At 44.1% G+C, this 20,621-nt stretch overlaps 1 protein-coding gene across 1 annotated transcript in view; it reads left to right on the plus strand.

Annotated features, from left to right (window-relative positions):
- LRGUK (leucine rich repeats and guanylate kinase domain containing) overlaps positions 1–20,621 on the plus strand; it is a 107,721-nt gene that overhangs the window by 42,348 nt on the left and 44,752 nt on the right. Inside the window, 7 exon segments of the mRNA XM_043589553.1 lie at positions 258–282; positions 285–363; positions 6,036–6,155; positions 11,785–11,881; positions 15,647–15,760; positions 18,620–18,821; positions 19,680–19,775. Coding sequence (XP_043445488.1) covers positions 258–282; positions 285–363; positions 6,036–6,155; positions 11,785–11,881; positions 15,647–15,760; positions 18,620–18,821; positions 19,680–19,775 — 733 coding nt within the window.

The following is a 20,621-nucleotide window of genomic DNA, read 5'->3' on the forward strand; positions in this document are numbered from 1 at the left end:
GCCCTGAACTGAAACCAAGTGCTGGACACTCAACCGACTGAGCCAGCCAGGCGCCTCTGGTTTCATATTTTAAAATAATTGTCATTCTTTAGATTTTAGGAAAGTTAGAGTAGACGTGAAGACTGAGCACAAAGGTCCGTGAGCATGAGTTATTTTCCATACCTGGTTGCATGTCTAGAATGTTTTGTTAAAATCGGAGACTTGTCTTCTTTTTAGAAATGCATGTTTTTCCTCTTGCATTTCTAATTCTGGAAAAGGTTGCGGCAGTGAATAGGTACAACCCTCCCCAGAAGTGGTCGCAGCCCAGGATCACCTGACCCATGTCCTCAACAGCGTGATGCAGCCACAGAGGATCTTTGACAGGTATTTGTTTGGGGTCCCCGGGGTAAAACTCAGGGCGGAAAGCTCAGGACAACGTCCTTGTCTGCCTTAGCCCTCCGTTCTGTGACTCACCCCTTCCTCATCTCCGAGAGAAGGGTCTTTATTTGGCTGACTCAGTTAGAGTGATGGTCATCATATGCTTGAGTACGGGGTTCGCTCATCGGTGTTGTCCCAAGTGTGCGGAAGAGTGCATTCATCTTCCCTTTCTCAGCTAGCCCCTTGAATGGTGGCTGGCCTAGGACCGAGGACAGTGAAACAAGATGTTTCAAAATGTGTCCCCTTTCCTGCCGTCGGACAGAACCACAGACCTATGTGTCACGAAAAGAGAATCGTGATGATTTCTATCCACTGTGAATTTTTCCTTAGCTATGAGTGAATGAATGCTAGATACGCCTGTCAGAGAACATCCGTGAATGCAGATTATTGGAGGGTCCATCGAAGGAAGCCGGCTAGCTGAGGGGAAACCTGCGATAGACTTAATACTGACTCCACTGTACTTGTGAGTCACCCAGCTTGCTAGAGCACATGAGCAGATCTCTCACCTCTGAGTTCAAAGACAGATTTGCCACAGTTTCTCTGCTTCTTTTTAAACAGTCTGTTGGAGCAGCTGGCCATTTATGCTATAAGTACACTGTAGAAATTCTGTCAATACCCGAAGGCATTTAAAAAATACTCGTAACAATCCTTCGTTATACATGGCTTCTCTTCTTTATGTGGTATTTGCTTCTGTACTTCACGTGGTTGGTTTCCCACAGAGAGCACGATGTTTTATTTTGCATCCAGGACATGAGTTTTTACATGCAATTTAATAATATAGACATTGACAGTTTTATATATTTATGGTAGCCCTCTAGGTGAAATGATTTATCATTTATTTGCATACATCTGGAAAGGCACATTTGATTTAAAAGAAGGGCATTTATGTCTTCGTTGTATTTCTTTCCTAGTTTATGAGATTGCTAGTTGTTTCATGCTTTCGGGTACATTTATATAAAAATATGTATCAAAGAAATTTACACCACTGTCTGAAAAACACGTATTTCTTCATCATTTCTGGCTTTCGAATAGACAAGAGCAAATGGCCAAGCAGCCCCAGATGCTCCAGAATGGAGCAGAGTTCACTGTGACAAACTCATGGAGACAGGGTCAGGCCTACCGTTGCCCTTCCCAGGCTGGGCCAGTAGGGAACCCTAACTCTTGACCTTAGGACTTTTACACTGCATTATTGGGGAGCCACTGTCCCTTCCCCTGGCATGACTGGGGTGAGGATGCAACATTAAAGTTACCTGGCAGAATCTTGACTCTAGGCTTGTAGTCGCTGATAGCTTTCTTGCTCTCTGCTACAACAAAGTTCTCCAGGCTCGTGTTGTACAAGCCCTGTCCAAACTCTGCAATCAACCACTTCTCCCAGAAGCCCTGGTTTGTTTTAGTGAGAAAAGATACTTCTCAGTCACAATCTGGGTGGCTAGAGATAATCACTGCTACTGAGTTGCCTGTTGTTAGGCTTTTTAGCAGACAGATCTAGGAAGGTATTCCTTCTTTCTTTCCTTCCTTCCATCTACCTACCTTCCTTCCTTCCTTCCTTCCTTCCTTCCTTCCTTCCTTCCTTCCTTCCTTCTTCCTTCCTTCCATCTACCTACCTTCCTTCCTTCCTTCCTTCCTTCCTTCCTTCCTTCCTTCCATCCTTCCTTCCTTCCTTCCTTCCTTCCACCCACCCACCCACCCATCTATGCATCCGCCTATTGGTGTATTCTATCTATCCTGTTTATCTATTTATATGTCTCTACATCTATTCAATCTGCTTATATCTAGTCTATATCGAACTAGATCTATCTGTATCTATTTACAGATAGATGACAAATATCTCTTGAATTCCTACTGATACAATCCAATTTCAAGATGATTGTTGATTGAGCTTTTTTTCAAAAAATTTTTAAATGTTTTATTTATTTTTGAAAGGGAGAGAGACAGAGCGTGAGCAAGGGAGGAGCACAAAGAGAGGGAGACACAGAATTTGAAGCAGGCTTCGGGCTCCTCACTGTCAACACAGAGCCCAACGTGGGGCTCAAACTCACGAACCACAAGATCATAACCTGAGCCAAAAGACGCTTCACCAACTGAGCCACCCAGGTGCCCCTGATTTAACTTTTACTTATCCTCTCTCCTCTCTATCACATCTGTATCATCCTTTCCTCCCAAGCCAGAGACACAATAGGAAGATGGATTGAGAATATCCCGTAATTACTTTTTGAAAATCCCCTATTGCAGCACAGCAGTATCAGTGTTAATACTACCACCAATGCGATTACTGAAAACATTGAAATCATACTTCGCTTCACCTATACTCTTCCCATCACCCCCCTATTTTTTTTGTGGTAAAGTATATATAACAAAATTTGCCATCTTAGCTATTTTAGAGTTACAGTTGAGCGGCATGAATTGTATTCACACTATTGTGCAACCATTACCTCTGCCTATTTCCAGAACTTTTTCATCTCCCCAGACAGAAGCTATAACCACTAAGCAGTAGCTGCCCGCTGCCTGCTACCCCCAGTCCCCGGAGACTTCATATCTATTTTCTAGCCTTATGAACTTGCCTACTGTATATATTTTATGTAAGTGTCAATCACCTGCTTTAAAAATAGTGTACCGTATTTATATTGTCAGAACGTATATCCATCACACCCCATAGTTCCTCCTTTGCTGTCATTTGGTCTCAGGTGTATGGATAACCGCATGTATATTGCTCACTGCCAGTCCTTATTTTGAGGTCTCCTCCCGTATTTGGTCTTGTGAAGCTTGTTCTCCAGTAGACTCCTTAGGATGCACTATGGGATGGATCGGTATCCCTTGAACTCTTGCATGTTGATAATATTCTCTGCCCTTCATACTTGAAAGTCATTTTTGCTATGTTTAAAATCCATGGCTCACACTATTTTCCTTGAATATATTAAAGATGTTACTCTTTTTTGGGGGGATGCAAAACAGCCATCAAAATCTGATACACGGTGTTCTTTCCCTTGTAAGTCAGGTATTCTCTTTTTCTAGCTGAATAGGTTTCTTTTTCTTTAAAGTTTGATCATGTACTAGACTGGGTCTTAGTGTTATTCGTTACTGGTCATTTTGGGCTAATACTCCCAGGTATGCTGTGTATTTTTTCAATGTATAGTTTTGTAATTATTATTACTATTTTTTATTTCAGGAAAGCATTCATGAATTACAGTCTTAAATATTTGTTCTGTTCCTCTGCTTTGGTTTTCTCTTTCAGGAAGAAGATCTCCTTTGCCTATATTCAGTATTTGTCACTTTTTCAGGTTTTTTCCCTTTGATCATTAACAAAAATTTTACCTTGAGGTCATTTTAGATTCACATGATTCTGTAAGAGATAATACAGAGAAATTCTGTATGTTTCCCCCAATGGTGGTATCTTGCCTAGCTATAGTAGAATATCAAAACCAGGAAATTGACATTGATGCAGTCCACGAATCTGATCACATTTCACCAGCTTTGCATTGACTCGTGTGTTCATTTAGTTCTATGCAATTTTATCACCTGTGTCGATCATATGAGCATCAGTAAGGACGAGTTTTGTCACAAGGGTCCCTGTCCTTCCCTTGTGGAGCCTCAGCCACCTCCCTACTCATCTCCCCCAACCCCTGGCAACCGGTGGTCTATTCTCCATCTCTGTACTGTTGTCATTTCAAGAATGTTATACAAATAGAATCATGTAGTATATATATAACCTTTTGAGACTGGCTTTTTAAAAAATTTTTTACTTAGCCTTATTTTCTGGAGATTCATCCAAGTTCTTGGATATATCAGTAGTTCAGCCCTTTTTATTGCTGAGTCATATTCCTCGCATGGATGTACCACAGTGAGTTTAACCATTCCATCTCTTGAAAAACGTGGGGTGATTCCATTTTGGGACTATTACAAATCCAGGTATTATGACCATTGATGTACAGATTTTTGTTCACATAGTTTCAGCCTGCTTGCTTTGCAGTGGATGCCCCTGGCTCTTTTGGGGTTCCCTTTTTTCCAGGTCTGTAATTTGCTGCCCTTTTGCCCCCCCCCCCCCCCCCATCCCGCACAGATTCCAGGGCTGTGCAAGGCTTGTGGGTTTGTGGTGCATGGAGATACTTCCTCATTGGGTTTTATTATACATGTCAGCCATGGGTGCTTGCTCTCAGCTTTTTTCTGTTTTTTCTGTGGATGTTCAGAGACACTGAAAAATTATGCTGCCACCACTTCCATTCTTCTTCATAGAATCCACACCTCAGCCTTGTATTTTTTTTTTAATTTTTTTTTCAACGTTTATTTATTTTTGGGACAGAGAGAGACAGAGCATGAACGGGGGAGGGGCAGAGAGAGAGGGAGACACAGAATCGGAAGCAGGCTCCAGGCTTCGAGCCATCAGCCCAGAGCCTGACGCGGGGCTCGAACTCCGGGACCGCGAGATTGTGACCTGGCTGAAGTCGGACGCTTAACCGACTGTGCCACCCAGGCGCCCCGTGCCTTGTATTTTTAAAGTCGATTCTATTCTGTATTTCTATAGTTGTGGCACGAGTGGAATTCACACACTTCAGCCCAGCTGGTAGCGGGAGATTTTCTTCCTTATTCTAGTCTTTCAGGCCCGGAAGCCATGCCCAGATTCCTGTATTAGCTCTTACCTATTAGCTGCTAACTTTGAGCAAGTTAACCTCTCTGGACTTCTGTTTCTTCTGTGTGCAGCGGGTATACTGATAGAAATATCTTCATTATCATCCTGTAATAATTACATGAAGGTAATGTATGTAGGACTCCTAGAATAGTGCCTGGCACATAGTGATTGCTCAGGTCAATTTTAATTGTTACCATTTTCATTGCATGTCTGTGTTCTAATTCAGTAGGTATGGATGTTAAAACTTCTCACAGAACTTCCGTTTTTAAGTTCTTGAGGAAATACTTTTATCAACCAAGAACTAATACATCTTACCATATTTTTTCCTTTTAAAAATGTTGTTCAAAGGGTGCCTAGGTGGCTCAGTTGGTTAGGCATCTGACTTCCGCTCAGGTCATGATCTCACGGTTCTTGGGTTTGAGCCCTACATTGGGCTCTGTGCTGACAGCTCAGAGCCTGGAGCCTGCTTCAGATTCTGTGTCTCCCTCTCTGCCCCATCCCTTGCTCATCCCCATCTCAAAAATGAATATCATTGGGGCGCCTGGGTGGCTCAGTTGGTTAAGTGTCCGACTTCGGCTCAGGTCATGATCTCACGGTTTGTGGGTTCGAGCCCCACATCAGGCTCTGCACCAATCGTGCAAAGCCTAGAGGCTGCTTCACATTCTTTGTCTCTCTCTGCCCAACCCCTACTTATGCCTTCACTCTCTCTCTCTCAAAAATAAATAAATAAACATATAAAAAAAATAAAGACCATTAAAAAAATGTTCAAGTAAACTGACATGCATTTGGATTTTGTTTGTTATCTACGCTGTGAATGCTGTTTTGGGCATATTATCATCAACTTGCTCGGGAGTGTAGGATGAGGCTTCTCTCCAGCGCCTGCATGCAGCAAGGGCTCAGTCATTGACTTTAGTGTGACTGCGGTGTAGACCCCGCCCCCTGGGTGTGTATCCGACTGGCCCAGGCCCTCACCCACTGCCTGCCTGTGTTCCAGCACTCTTCCTCGCCTGGATGCCCCTTATCCCATGCTGGTGCTGGCCGGTCCTGAAGCCTGTGGCAAACGAGAGCTCGCTCACCGCCTCTGCAGACAGCTCAGCGCTTACTTCAGATACGGGTGAGTTTGTTCGTGGGCTGGTAAGGCTGTGAAATGGTAATGTTCACTGGCTGGTAATGTTCACTGGCTGGTAAGGCTTTTGCTCATTTCGGCTGTTAATTTTAAGTGAGCTCAGAAAGGTCTATAGGAGGGGTATCAGCTTCTTGGCCGTTGATTACACCGCCATACACCCTGCATCTTCAATTCCCCAGACGCTTAATTTCATTCCCTGGCAGCTGAAATCACTCTCCAAGGTTTGGAAACACACGTATTGTTGGTGAAGCCTGGTGGCGTTGGAACACGTTACCACGTGACGTGACCGCGCCGCCAGGTGTGTGGGCTGGTGTGTGTACCTGGGACCGCCGCTCCCACCCTCTGCCGTCCACTTGCTTCCCTCTTTGGAGGGATATTTCAGGAGGAAGGAAAGAGAAAGGGCAGCATTTTTCCATTCCCCTGGGTCAGCATTCAGTACACTCCAGTTTTCTGGAGCAAATGTTTTGCTCTGTGATTCCTAATGGTCTGGTTAAAATAGAGGACAATCCCCCCCCCCCCAAAAAAAAGGACCATTCAAAAAGTCTTCAGCTGGCTTTACAGACTTTTTAAAGGTTTCTGGGAGTCAGAGTTAACCACTGTGGTCTTTTAAACCGGTTTCCTCTTCATTTTGACATATGGCAAAGCAATTACTTCTAGATTAGTAATGTTTGTTGGTGACCAGAGGAGGTGGCTGCGAAGATATTTAGGACAGCCAGAGAAATACATACAAATTATTTTCTAATGCCTTCCATTCCCTTAAGCTATACATGTTCGAACAATGTAAATACTATTTTAAACAGGTCCATTTATTTAGATATCTAAAATTACATGCCTCATTTGAACAACTCGAGGATTCAAATATATAGGATGATTTATTCATTAATATATTTTAAGCACCCTGAAGTAACAAAAATAAATTAAAACTTAACGGTAGGGAAAAAAAAAAAGCATAGTGTACCATTCTGCCTGTAGAGAGGTGCCGAACCTGTTTTAAATGATAAGTGGAACACAATGAATGGAAGGTCAAACGAGGGCAGAAAAGATGTATCCTGACTGTTGTGCCAATATGAAACCTGGAACCTTTTATCAAACCCCAATACCAGGAACCAAGGCTTTCTCTGATTAGATTTCCTTTTAATTATGTGGTGAATGTTGGGAGCCAGGTCCTTCATATTTGTCTGTGATACACGTTGTGGGTCGTGCTGGATCGGATGTGTTCTTGGAGGTGTTCGTTAACTCCTCATCAAGATTGTGATCCAGTCTGCTTCTGTGTTCTCGCCTGGGTGGGCCTTCTAATTATTCATTTTTATTAAATCCTGGTTTTCCACTTATTAGGATACTTATCCATCATGTTTGTGACTGATTTAATGTTTGTTTTCCATTCGCTCAATGGCCCATCGTTGTAAGAATTCCATCCAGGCATGGATCAAAGATCATATCATTGGATTACAAAAAAAGAGATAGTAGATAGCTAGAAATCTTATCTGTTGGGAAAGTAAGATAGTACTACTTTATATGCAACAACTTTCTAATTAAACCAAATGATAAAACCAAAGCACATCCTCAGGGGCAAGTCATTGCTCTTGTGTAGATCTTTTTATTCTTTACCCAACATAATTTTTTATTGATTTTTAATTACATGGGAAAAAAAGGCACGAATACAGTTTCATCATGAAACACGTAAGTATTCACAAAGGCACTTTCTCTGCCATTTGCCTGAATCTTTTCTTTCCCTTCTATTTCATTGTCTCTTGGTATTTTGTCTTCCTTTTTCCATTACATTGACCCATGACGGAGACATTCAATGAAATTCTCACACACCAGGTTGCATGTCCAGATATAAAAATATGAAAAGGAAAACATCGTGATATAACAAGTGTTGGTGTGGCTGAGAGATTCTGGACTTGTTTTAGGTTTTGATTTTTCCGTTTGTTCTTGGTTTTAGAAATAGGTTGGATGTTCCTTCTTTTCCTGTATTAGTTACACGTGGCCTGGAGATATGAATTGACTGGCTTCAAAATCCCTCTCTTTCCAACCTTAATATCACCACACAAATCAGTGGCTCCCTGGACGAGTAGTGAATAACGAGAGAAACATAAAATGATGCCAGTACACCTGGGCACCTTCCAGATTTAAGCCTTGAAAGTGATATGAATAGTCACGAAAGGAAAACCTTATTTTCTTTCTTAGACCTCTAATTTACAGCAATCTCCATTTTTGTAACCTTTTTCATGATGTTGACTACCAAGTTTATTTTATTTTTATTTAGCACTGGAGTGCAGTCAAGTAAAAGACCATAGCTACTTAGCTACGTGAGATCTATGAGCTACAGTTACCTAAATTCAGTCTAGTCTGATGTCTATTTATACAGATGTGACATACTAGTAGAATGGCTCATTTATTCATCTAATCTTTGTTTATTGAGCACGGGCCATGTGCAGGCTGTAAGCTGTAAAACAAACAGACGTGGTCTTGCCCTGGGAGCTTACAGTCTAGCATGGGATTCTGACAGGTAAATGCTGGCTAACAAGGGAGTTTGGCGGGTGCTCTGATGAGGGAAGTAAAGAGCCTCTGGGATAGGAAGAGTAGAAAGTAGATGGGATGTGGAACTTGAACGGGTGCCTTCCAGACAGAAAGAACGATGGGTGCATTCGCTGAACTGAAAGTACGCTCTGGAAGACGGCAAGACTTGGAAGTACAGAGGGAGACGGCAGAAGAGAAGACCAGAAAAGTAGACGGGAGTCTGATCGTAAAGGCTCTGCAGGTAGGGGGTGTCATGACGACCGCTGCGTTCCAGAAAGTGCGCCCGGCCGGAAGCTTGGCAGAGGGTGGGGCAGGGAAGACTGGATACAGGGAGACCAGCTGGGGTACAGTAACGGCCGGTGATGGCATGAGTTAGGAAGTGATGTATAGTTACGGGCAAGTGGACGGGACAGTGGCTTCCTGGGATTTGATACTCAGACAGCGTGTGCTGGAATCATATGTGCTGATGATCTCTTTAAATGTCCAGCAGTTAATCGACGCATATTTGCGTTGAGCATTAGGACCAATTTAAATTTCCTACCGGATGCCTTAGGGAGACCTGGGCTTTTGTGGGTAGCCTTTCAAAGAGTTCACTTACCAACACATGGCATGCTATCACGTGCTTGAGTTTAGATGTGCTCAGAGCCAAACCTCTGCCTCAGTATTTGCAGTAACAAGAAGTTTGTTATTTCCTGAGGCAATCTGGTCCAGAGTTGAGATTCTAAAACCGTGTGCTTCTGAATCAAACTGAAAACATTTCTACGTCCTCATCCAACTGCTAGCTCGTCTTAGACATCTTTTCTTCCTATTACTTTTCCCTGGATATTTTACCATTCCATTGTTGGGTCTGACCTTGCGGATCCCTTCCCCTCCTGATCATCTCCTCTCCACAGACTTGGTTTGTTAGGATCCTTCACGACAGCTGGCCCATGAACAGGCCTTTCGAATGTCTAACCTCACTCGTAACCCTCAGGACCAGTGTCTAACTCCGTTCTTTTCGTGTGGCTCCCTTTGCAAACCATGAGTTAACTGTTCACCATGACTTAACTAGTGAATCCATTAGTAAATAATAAACTCATGGAATAGAATTGCCCTTAGACAGGGGAGAAGAAGGCTACTGAAAGTGATGGCCCGAGCAAATTTCTTTGTCTAAAATTTGGCATCATTTCTTTGCTAAGTAAGTTTAGTGCAACCGTGCTTTCACTCTGCAGCATTTCCTTTTTCAGATGTTCGTTCGCATTTGGGGAGCATGCTTCGCAGCGAACATTTCTGCATGTGAAAATTGGATGACAGGATTCAAAAACCCACAGGTCATCTTAGGTCCTTCTTAATAGAAGTTTCCATGGCGGATACAGGCTCTGTCATCCGCATGCTCCACATCAGTGAAGCCTTCTCTTTATTTACCTGCCTAGAAGCTTCAGATGACTTCTTTGCCGTGTCTTCCTTTTAGAAATTCTGAAAAAATTCCTGCCGCTCAATCCCTTTGTTGGAAAATGCAAATCTGGCACGGTGCGTAAAGGCTATGCTAAGGGTGTACAGCACGGGATGCCAAGTCCCTGATTTATCTTTCCTGACTGTCAAGGACACCGATAGACAGAGGGTCTCAGGGCCCTGCCGAGGTGTGTGAAGAGATGCCAGTGTATTCGCACAACAAAACAAATGTCGCAGTGTTTTGACAGTCTTAGAATATATTCTCTTTCCCAGGTATATAATTTAAATGTAATGTTAAGACCTTAAAATTTACCAGTCTAGTTAATTCTTGATTATAATGGAAGGGAAACAGTGGGATGAATTATAAAAACTTGGCTTTGGCTTTGTAATGGAGAGGCTTTTGAGGGTTGTGACTTTACCCACTTAGCATGATCGTAAAAGGAATTGGCAGGGAGTCATCCTGGCATTGCTACTTAGTCACTCACTTAATTGCTGTGCCTCAGTTTCATCGTCTGTAAAATGAAAACAATAATCCCCGCCTCGTGGTTTTTCTTGTGAGGACTAAATGAAATAACACGTTGAACGTCTAGCTATTTTCATCTCCTCTTTTAAAACCACGGGATAATAAAAGTCAGCCTGCGTTCCCAGAACTTAACACGAGACGTCAGAATGGGAGGAAATCGAGAGTCCTGGGCTGGCTGGGACCCTGTCATCTAGTTCTGGGACTGACACTGGCCTGCTCTGTGGCCTTAGACTGGCCATTTTTATTGTCCTCCGCAAAATAGAGTTCATCACACCTGTTATCCACTCCACAGGTCTCATTTACTCATTCATGTTATGGATACCTAGTGAATGCCTGCTATGAGCCAGGCATGGGGAATACAATAGCACGTAAGATGGACAAGAAAAGGTCTGTCCTCATGAGTCCTACATCCCGCTGGGAAGGACAGGGAAAAGCCAGACATGTGGATAAAAGAAGGCAGTTTTGGTGACAGAGAGTAAGTGGGAGCTGGGGACCGGATGGGGGCGCTGTTGCAGTCAGTGATCAGAGAACTGAGAACTCCATTCATGGGTTCCCGTGCGAGGCTCATCCCTGGTATCGAGTACTGGCAGCACGGAGGCGATGGGGTCCTGAACAGGGACCTGGGTGCGATGTAATCGATGGCAGACGATGAGGGTAATGGGCGCGTACAGAAGAGGTGCGTAATCAGCGATAGGGGGTGGGAAGGCTTTTGGGCTTGGGGAGGACATGTAACTTGAGTCCTGGAAGACAAGTGGGCTAGCCAGGTGGAGGAATGAGGAGGGGCGTGGGAAAGTGCCCACAGAACAGAGAGGACACGAAAACACTTGGGTGGAAATATATGAGCAGTAGACATCGTTCTATTGCCGAAAGTAGTGTGACAGCAGAGGGGCTGGTTCCAAGGTGGTAAACAACAAGTAAACATCGGGTGTTGATGATCTCACATTTCTACAATCCCTGTAGAGTCAGAGCAGCTGAATGTAGCCTAGAGCTTCGAAACCACAGCGTTTTCACAACCATGTTGTTTCCCAATTCACGATCCACGGGTCAACTTCAACTTTTGAAAACATACTTTTACCAAAACCTTTTCCATTTCGAATCTCAAGCTGCTAGAAGTAGACTGGTTATCTCCTCTGTTTTCAGGGCCTGTCACACCACAAGACCACCTTACTTTGGAGAGGGGGATCGAGTCGATTATCATTTTATCTCTCAAGAAGTTTTTGATGAAATGGTAAACATGGTAAGAATGTTCCCCTTTGTACTGCACAAGAAATGCATGTTCTCTGCTAGAAATATTAGGAACTAGCGATAAAATCAAGAAACGCTTTGTGTCTGTTGAGAGAGGTATTCTTGGATTGTTTTTTTTTTTTTTCTTAAACCACTTCCACATCCTTGTGCACGTGCTGCTTTATTTTTTGATCTTGGAGGGAATATTGTAACTTTTCAATAAAGCTACATGAGTAGGCATTTTAAGGAAACACAAGAGCACTTCGAAAAGTTCTCGCGATCTGTGTTTATCAGGTGCTGCTGTTATTGATGAGGCTTCACTGAAGATAGGCAGTTCTCACAGACCCGATCTGATGTGCGAAACTTGTGAATTGAGCCTCCCTCGGCGTTGGAGTGCTCTGTCCAGAGACCGCTCCTGTTTGCTAAAACTGGGGCTTTCTCGTGGTCGTCGCCCTAAGCACCATTTCATCACGGTGTGTCCCATTCAGTTGGCAGGGCACACATCCAGCCCTGACCTTCCACGTTATACTGCGTGCACATAATTGTGGTCCGTGTAAGCACGGGATCTGCCGTTTCCACGAGTTTAGTTTTGAATGGCCAACTTTACACACAGTGTGTGTTTTTTTCTTGTGTTCACAGAGAAACCCAAGTGATTAAGTCCTACAATCCCTAGGCCGTTTCCCCTCTAACCTTGTCAAAAGAACATCCTAGAGATTCTTTATAATCTTCTCTCCTTGGGCTGTATTTTGGTAATTCAGTTTAATGTATCAAGAGTACTTTGGGATTTTATGTTTCTAAAAGCCTTAATAGAGATAGGAAACATTATTGGTAAGTAGCGTTAGTAAGAAGCATTCTTTTAGGGCTCTTTGGGTTGAAAGGCAGCTAGTTCATGAAATTCATGTTGGTTTCTCTTGTTAGAGTCTGAGACATTTTTTTCTTGGTTCAGTTCACCTGTTCTCAGTACCCCGTCTGCTTCCCTGATGTTATTACCTTATTTATAACCTTATGTATATAAATAAATAACTTATTTATATACCTTATTCCCTTATGTTATTCCCTGACGTTATTACCTTATCCTATCAGTAATAAGGAAGTCTGGTTCAATCCCTAGTCTAAGAAATCGCTGTACTTGCACACCGTATTTGCTCGTACGGTTTGACTCCCTCTGCAAAATCCTCGTGTGTTTGAGAAGTACTCGTTTTTACTGCTTCTGCTAAAATCTATTACTTCAATATGACGTCATTTTCTTCAACTTGAATTTTGTTTCTGAGCTCCTTTTTTTTTTTTTGATTTTTAAAACATTTTTTAATGTTTATTCATTTTTGAGAGACAGAGACAGAGCGTGAGTTGGGGGGGGGGGGCTGCGCAGAGAGAGAGGGAGGCACAGAATCCAAAGCAGGCTCCAGGTTCGGAGCTGCCAGCACAGAGCCCGACGCGGGGCTCAAACTCACGGACCGCGAGATCAGGACCTGGGCCGAAGTTGGATGCTTAACCACCTGAGCCCCCCAGGCGCCCCTGAGTTCCTTTTCTTGAAAGTGAGCTTAAGACTGTTTCATGAAGAGGCAAACATACAGGTTATAAACTCGTGACACATTGTCAGCGTCGCCAGTCACACCGACACACGCAGACTTCTGTACGCAGAACCCTCCCCCACGCCCACCCACGCAGCCTGTCCCACCGTGGCATGCCCCAGCTTTGGACACCTGCTGTGGCCAGTCACAGCCACGCACTCTGACCTACAGAGCCGCACACCCTCTCACATACATACTGCTGCATATCCCCCAGCACCGACACGAGGGTCATCGTGTCGCATGCCTACCGACACGCGAATCTTTTTTAAACACATGAATGCAGTCACTTCCCTGCAGATATACTCCCTGACTTGTGGAAATAGGATTATTGGAGGAGGCTTCTGCAATAGGACTGTTGCTGTTTATGAAGGTGTCCTCGAGCAGAAAGAAATGGAAGATCACCATCCAGAAGCTGGAGGACCACTTCATCTCAGTTCTTTACAAACAAGTTCGACAGGGCCTGTTTTGTATATAAAAGCACAGTGCCGGCTTCCTTCCGACTCTGCATTTTTCCAGAAAATACGTTTGGGATTCACAGAGGGAGGCCTTTGTACACACAAGTAAACAAATTCATAGTATATATCTGAAGAGTGATTCAAGAACACATTTTGAAAACAGGGTGAGTCACAGTAAACAAGGCAAAGTATATACCTGATGGGACATTCAGGTATCTATCCTATCTATTTGGATAACAATATATATATTAAAAGATGACGTAGTATTTGTTTCAAAGAACAAAGAAGGTATGACATTGAGGGAGTAAAATATCAAGGATATTTACTGTTGAGTTGTAAACTTTTAGACTGCATGATATAAACTTCTTTGGATTATGCGGTGTATGGACTTTCCTCATCACCCATAGCAGACTCATTCAGACTCATTCACTAGAGACCCACCCACCCCAGGAGATACTCTGTGTCTCATGCACTTCCAACAGATAGCCTGTCTCCCATCCCCCCCCAATCTCCAGAACCTCCGGGCCCAGGAAGCACAGGGAGTGTAAAGGACTCCTTACTGCTACTGTTCTTTTTTTTTTTGTAACTTTTTTTATTTTTGAAGGAGAGAGAGACAGAGCAGGAGTGTGGGAGGGGCAGAGAGAGAGGGAGACACAGAATCCGAAGCAAGCTCCAGGCTCCAAGCTGTCAGCACAGAGCCCGACGCTGGGCTTGAACTTGGGGACCATGAGATCGCGACCTGAGCTGAAGTCGGACGCTTAACGGACGGAGCCACCCAGGCGCCCCTCACTGCTACTGTTCTTACTGATGGTGCTGCCTTTCGATGGGATTGGATTGACGGGATTCAGCCTTGCAGATTTTCATTCCATCATTTATATGAAAATCCTGTGCACGAGGAGTCACAGTTGCCAAGATCATTCATGTTTTTATTTTTTTGGTCATGAGCTTTCCAGTTTAGATTAGACCTAGTGGTTTAATAAATCTAATATTGTCAAAGAAAAAAAAGGCAATTTTGAGAGCCATGTTTTGTTTTTTTTAACCTGGACTGTTCTGCAAAGGAGTATATAGCTTTGGGAAGAACTGGCCTTCCAGTATACAGATAGAAGGCAGCCTTCAAACCTCAAATGACTAGAGGGCACACAGCAATTCTGTTGAATAACATTTGGGGCAGTTTCAATACAAAGCTATGTTTTATATGGAAAAGCAGAAAGGGTCTGTTTTTCATGGCTTATCTCAGGATGCAAAGGTTTTCGGTTGTCCCTGTAATTCATGGCCTTCAGGCTTATCTGAGAATGCAAGGCTTTGGAGAATGGGAGCTTTTTCTGGGGTACCTGCTATGTTCGGTAGCCAATGTGGCCGAGGCAAAAGGCAGGCTATCAGTTTTGTTTTCTCAGCAACAGCAGCTCATGGTGCACAGTTGGCAAGGAAGCAGGTAAGTAAGCAAAATGGTCTGTTCTACCGTAAGCTTTGGTGAGACCTTTACTCTCCCTGGATGTTTTGTCAGCAGATGACCGTATTTCCAGAAACTTAAATTTTTTTTTTTTTTTTTTTTTGCCAGCTGAGAATTCTGTATAAATTTCTCTACCACACTTGGGTGTTAAATTTCATAAACCCATCGTCAGCCTTCTATAATTGCTAATATTCATAGGTTTTACGGAAGCATATAAAAGTAAGGCATCAAATAATGTTAGTTATATTAAAGTTGAGTATGGCAGCTGTTACATGAAAATCTTTGTACCTCTCAAATTTCAGGGGAAGTTCATTCTAACATTTAATTATGGGAATCACAACTATGGATTAAGTAGGGACACCATAGAGGCCATTGCAAGAGACGGGTTAGCAAGCTGTGTTCACATGGAAATAGAAGTAAGTGTTTTTTTCACTCTGTACTTTTAACGTGTGTGTGTGAGTTTGTATGTATATATTTGGGGTTGAGGAGGGGGCTACGGTGTGCAGGTAGCACACTTGCCAGGCGCGGGGGTGGGGGGAAGCTTATGGTTCGTATGGGGGAGACCAGACATGAACAATTCGATGACAGGAGTTATAGTACGAGACATAGCACACTTAGACTATGAATAGATGTGCCCCTCAGGATTTATTTCCTAAGTTATTTCCTCACTAAAGTATCCCTTTTATTCTAGGGTGCAGTCTCTCTTTATCTCAAGTGCTATTAGGGTCCGTCACAGGCTACGGACCTGCCTGGGGGCTCTGTGCAGCTGGCCGTGCTCTCTGATCCTCTGTGGGAGATGTGTGGCTGATGCCGGCAGTGACTCCAGTTGCTCGCTGGTGGCGATCTTTCCAGGCTGTGAGCAGTTTAGACTTGCAGATTTCAGGATTCTGCCCCCGTACCCTGTCTTCCCCAGTGATCTTCTGCAATTGGAATATACAGAAATTTCTTTCCAATCCATATCCAGGGTAAAACCGTGACTACCTCACTTACTTGTTTTAAAAATAGATAACTTTTGGGGCGCCCGGGTGGCCCAGTCGGTTGAGCGTCCGACTTCGGCTCAGGTCAAGATCTCGCGGTTCGTGAGTTCGAGCCCCGCGTCGGGCTCTGTGCTGACAGCTCGGAGCCTGGAGCCTGCTTAAGATTCTGTGTCTCCCCCTCTCTGTACCCCTCCCCTGCTCACGCTCTGTTATCTCTCTATCAATAATAAATAAACGTTAAAAAAAATTAAAAAATAAATTAAAATACATACCTTTAAAATAGAGAGGGAGACAAAACATGAGATTCTTTCTTTCTTTCTTTCTTTCTTTCTTTCTTTCTTTCTTTCTTTCTTTCTTTCTTTAATGTTTATTTATTTTTGAGACAGAGACAGAGCATGAACAGGGGAGGGGCGGAGAGAGAGGGAGACACGGAATCCGAAGCAGGCTCCAGGCTCTGAGCTGTCAGCACAGAGCCCAACGTGGGGCTCGAACCCACGAGCTGTGAGATCATGACCTGAGCCAAAGTCGGATGCTTAACCGACTGGGCCACCCAGGCATCCCAAAACATAAGAGATTCTTAAATATAGAGAACAAACAGAGGGTTGCTAGAGGGGTTGTGAGAGGGGGGATGGGCTAAATGGGTAAAGGGCACGGAGGAATCTACTCCTGAAATCAGTGTTGCACTATATGCTAACTAACTTGGATGTAAATTAAAAAACAAATAAATTAGTTAATTTTAAAAATATGTATATATAGCTTTATAAAACATGTGAAATCTTTAAAGGCCATTGCTTGTCTATTTAAGGTACGCTCACTGAGCGGTCTAACAGTTTTGTAGTCGGAAAAAAAAAGTTACAAAAATGATACCCTTAGATCAAGCTTAGGGAAACAAAATCTGGGCGGGTCTGACAGCCCTTTCCTGTGGATGCTGAGCCTCCTCTAGAACTGGTTTCCTTTGTGACTTGGCCAAGCGGGGGACTGTGATTCCTTCTTGGCTCCTGGTGTTGGTGTGTAGCCTCGCTTCAGTGAGACTGGTCACGTTTCTTCCAGCCCTTTAATTTTTCTAGCTGCAAAAGCCTGCAGTCCTGACCTCTCCGCAGTTGATTGCTTCTGCATCCTGAAGGAGGTTTTCTTTCTTTCAATGCTAATAAGCAAAAAAAAAGACCTCTTTTCCCAAAAATATCTTCCTCGGGCAAGGCAGAAACTCCCTGGCACCTCTTGCTGACCTTTACCTTCTTCTCTGGGCACTGGCTTCTGTGTTGTCCTCTTCCTCCCTGCGAGCTTTCCCCGACTCATTTCCAAGAGGTCGACTCTATATAAACCAGGTCTCATTTCCCTGATGCTCCCGAGGGAAAGCATTTTTCCAAACTGCTCTTGTCACTGACGCTTACAGAAACTGTTTTTTTAAAGAGCCTGTATTGCTTCCCCCACTGAATGTTTAAAAGCCAAGATTTTGAACGTTGAGTTAAACTACTGATGATGGGATCGAGGGGGGAGGAAGTTCAGAGTTCATTTGGAACGGCTCTTGTGTTGCACCTGTGAGGAAACTGGTGCTCAGGGAGTTTGCAGGATTTGCTCGCAGTCTGCTGGAGCCGGGGAGCCGCAGTCACCATCCAGCCCTGCTTCTCCCTGGGACCTGCTGGCTGCACGGTGGCTTGAGCTTGGCTGTCCCTTGCTCTGGGTAGAAGCTGTGAGATGCAATAGGAACCAGCCAACCAGGTTGCTGGTTTAGGAATAGGAAGGGTCCCAAGGCGAAGGCACAGGTAACAGAGTAGCGTTTTTGTTTTTTTTTTTCTCAGTAAGATCTTTATCTCCTGGCGCTGAAAGGCTGCTCTTGGAAATGTAGACTCGAAATACATTTCAGAGGGGCTCCTGGCTGGCCCAGGCTCTAGAGCGTGTGACTCTCGATCTTCAAGAGTTGTAAGTTCAAGCCCCACGTTAGGAATGGAGATTACTTCAAAATGAAATCTTTAAAAAAATGAGGATGCGACAGTGCTGTGAATGCACCTGTTTGTATCTAGCCATTTTCTTTTTGAACCATCATGTATATTAGGGTGGTTAGTTAAAGGATAATTGGGTAGAATGAGCTGTTTTATTTCCAATAACAATACATCATCCCCTGATGAACAAAGGGGAATAATCTGACTTTGAGACATTTACAGGAAAATAATAGCTAATAATACAAATAAGTCCTTCAATGTAAGACTACTTATTATGCCAACGTTGTCAGATGTCTCCAAAATGATACCTAAATTGTATATCCGTTTCTAATTTATTACCTTTTCTTTAAACAAACAGGGTGTCAGAAGTTTGAAATATTCCTATTTTGAGCCTCGATATATCCTGGTGGTGCCCATGAACAAGGAAAAATATGAAGGATACTTGCGGAGAAAAGGATTATTCAGTCGTTTAGAGATTGAATTTGCTGTCTCCAGAGTGGACCTTTATGTTAAAATCAATCAGCAGTTTCCAGGATATTTCGACGCAGTGATCAATGCAGGTCAGTGACTTTCAGCGAGGTTTTATTTTTGAAATGTAAGGTCACTGGGGGAGGATCTGCTCCAGAATATAATCTCACTGCTGGCTGACTGCCGTTCCTTGTGGCCGTGGGGCTGGGGGCCCTGCTGCTTTTGTTGGCTCTCTGCCAGGGGTTGCCCTCCACCCTCGAGGCTGCTCCCACGTCCTACACATGGGGCCTCTCTGTCGTCAAGCCAGTGATGACACATCAAACTCTCCTCATGCTTCTAGCCTCTGCCTTCCTCTTCTACTACTAGGAAACTGGCTTCCTTTATGAGGCTCATGTGATTAAGAGTAGGCCCGGGGTGCCTGGGTGGCTCAGTCGGTTAAGCGGCCCACTTCAGCTCAGGTCATGATCTCATGGTGTGTGAGTTCGAGCCCCTCATCGGGCTCTGTGCTGACAGCTCAGAGCCTGGAGCCTGCTTCGGATTCTGTGTCCCCTTCTCTCTCTGCCCCACCCCTGCTTGTGCTCTCTCTGTCTTTGAGAAATGAATAAACATTAAAAAAAAAAAAAAAGAGTGGGTCCACCTGGGTAGTCTTCCTTCTGACTAGTCCAAACTCAGATGATAAGTAACCTTCATCCCATTTGCAAAAATCTGTTTTGCCGTTTAACACGACATGACCACGGGAGTAATAACTCTTCATGTTCACAGGTTCTGCCCTTGCTCACGGGAGGCACTTATATGAAGGGGACGTGTCATTAGGGGCTTAGAATCCTGCCTACGACAATAGTCATAAAGTTAGAGGGAGCTTGAAAAATCATTACCACCAACAGTGGCAAATTGACTGTGTTTAGATATGATTCTGTTGCTTTAAAAGTACCTTCTCTCATTTTCTGTAGATGACCTGGATGCTGCCTACCAAAAGCTGAGTCGTCTCATCAGAGAGTACCTTGGGTTGTCCGAGGAAACGTCCAAGGATTTGGCTCCAACCGCAGGTACTACCCTGTCCCTTTTGTGCCAGAACTTTTTGTTTTCGTGAAGAGGAGAACAAATCTGTGAGTTGCTCTGTGGGTGCTCATTGCCCAGGCTAAAGCTGGTTCTAACTCTTGAGTCCCTACACTTCCTGCGGTGTGATTGTCCCCACAAACGAGCTGTGTGGATCAGCCCTCCGGGTCTGTCCCTCTACTTGTCTCAGTGGCCATAGTGGAACTCAGGGGACTGTCCTTCAGGGACATGCTGGCCAGTGACTTAGAGGTTCATGGTACATGAGGACCAGCCTCCGGGTTCAGAACTCAGCCTTCCAGAAGTTTGGCTCCCTTAGGGAGCTGAGGCGGTGTTCTGCTCGGCAGGTTCGTATTGAGCGTTGTGGCAATCTGGTCGATTTCTTTCCCCTTTCCTTTGCGTTGCCACGGTCCTCAAAATGTCGTACCAGAGAGTGTGGTGGACGCGTGTGGTCAGAGGGGGTGAGGCTGGTCGCCCACTCCCTTGGGCAAGCTGGTTCACTGTTCTGAGCTCCGGCGGACTGTCTTGCTGGATGGAGTGGATGCTCCCCACCTGCCTCACGGAGCACGTGCAGCGAACGACATAAGCTATAGAGGAGTACGATTCCTTGGAATCAGCAATTCTAAAGCCCTAACTTAGAATTTTGATGCATGAGTATTTTGAGGTGCATTTGGAAGGTTCTCCCTAATCCACCTCACCCGCACCAAGATGGCTACTAGGAAAAGATGATAGAAAAGTAAGTCTTGGCAACGGTGTGGAGAAACTGGGAATGTAAAATGGTACAGCTCCTATGGAAAACAATGTCATGGTTCCTCAACACATTGAAAATAGAATTACCG

The sequence above is a fragment of the Prionailurus bengalensis genome, chromosome A2 (genome assembly GCF_016509475.1).
Source record: "Prionailurus bengalensis isolate Pbe53 chromosome A2, Fcat_Pben_1.1_paternal_pri, whole genome shotgun sequence".
NCBI lineage: Eukaryota > Metazoa > Chordata > Mammalia > Carnivora > Felidae > Prionailurus > Prionailurus bengalensis.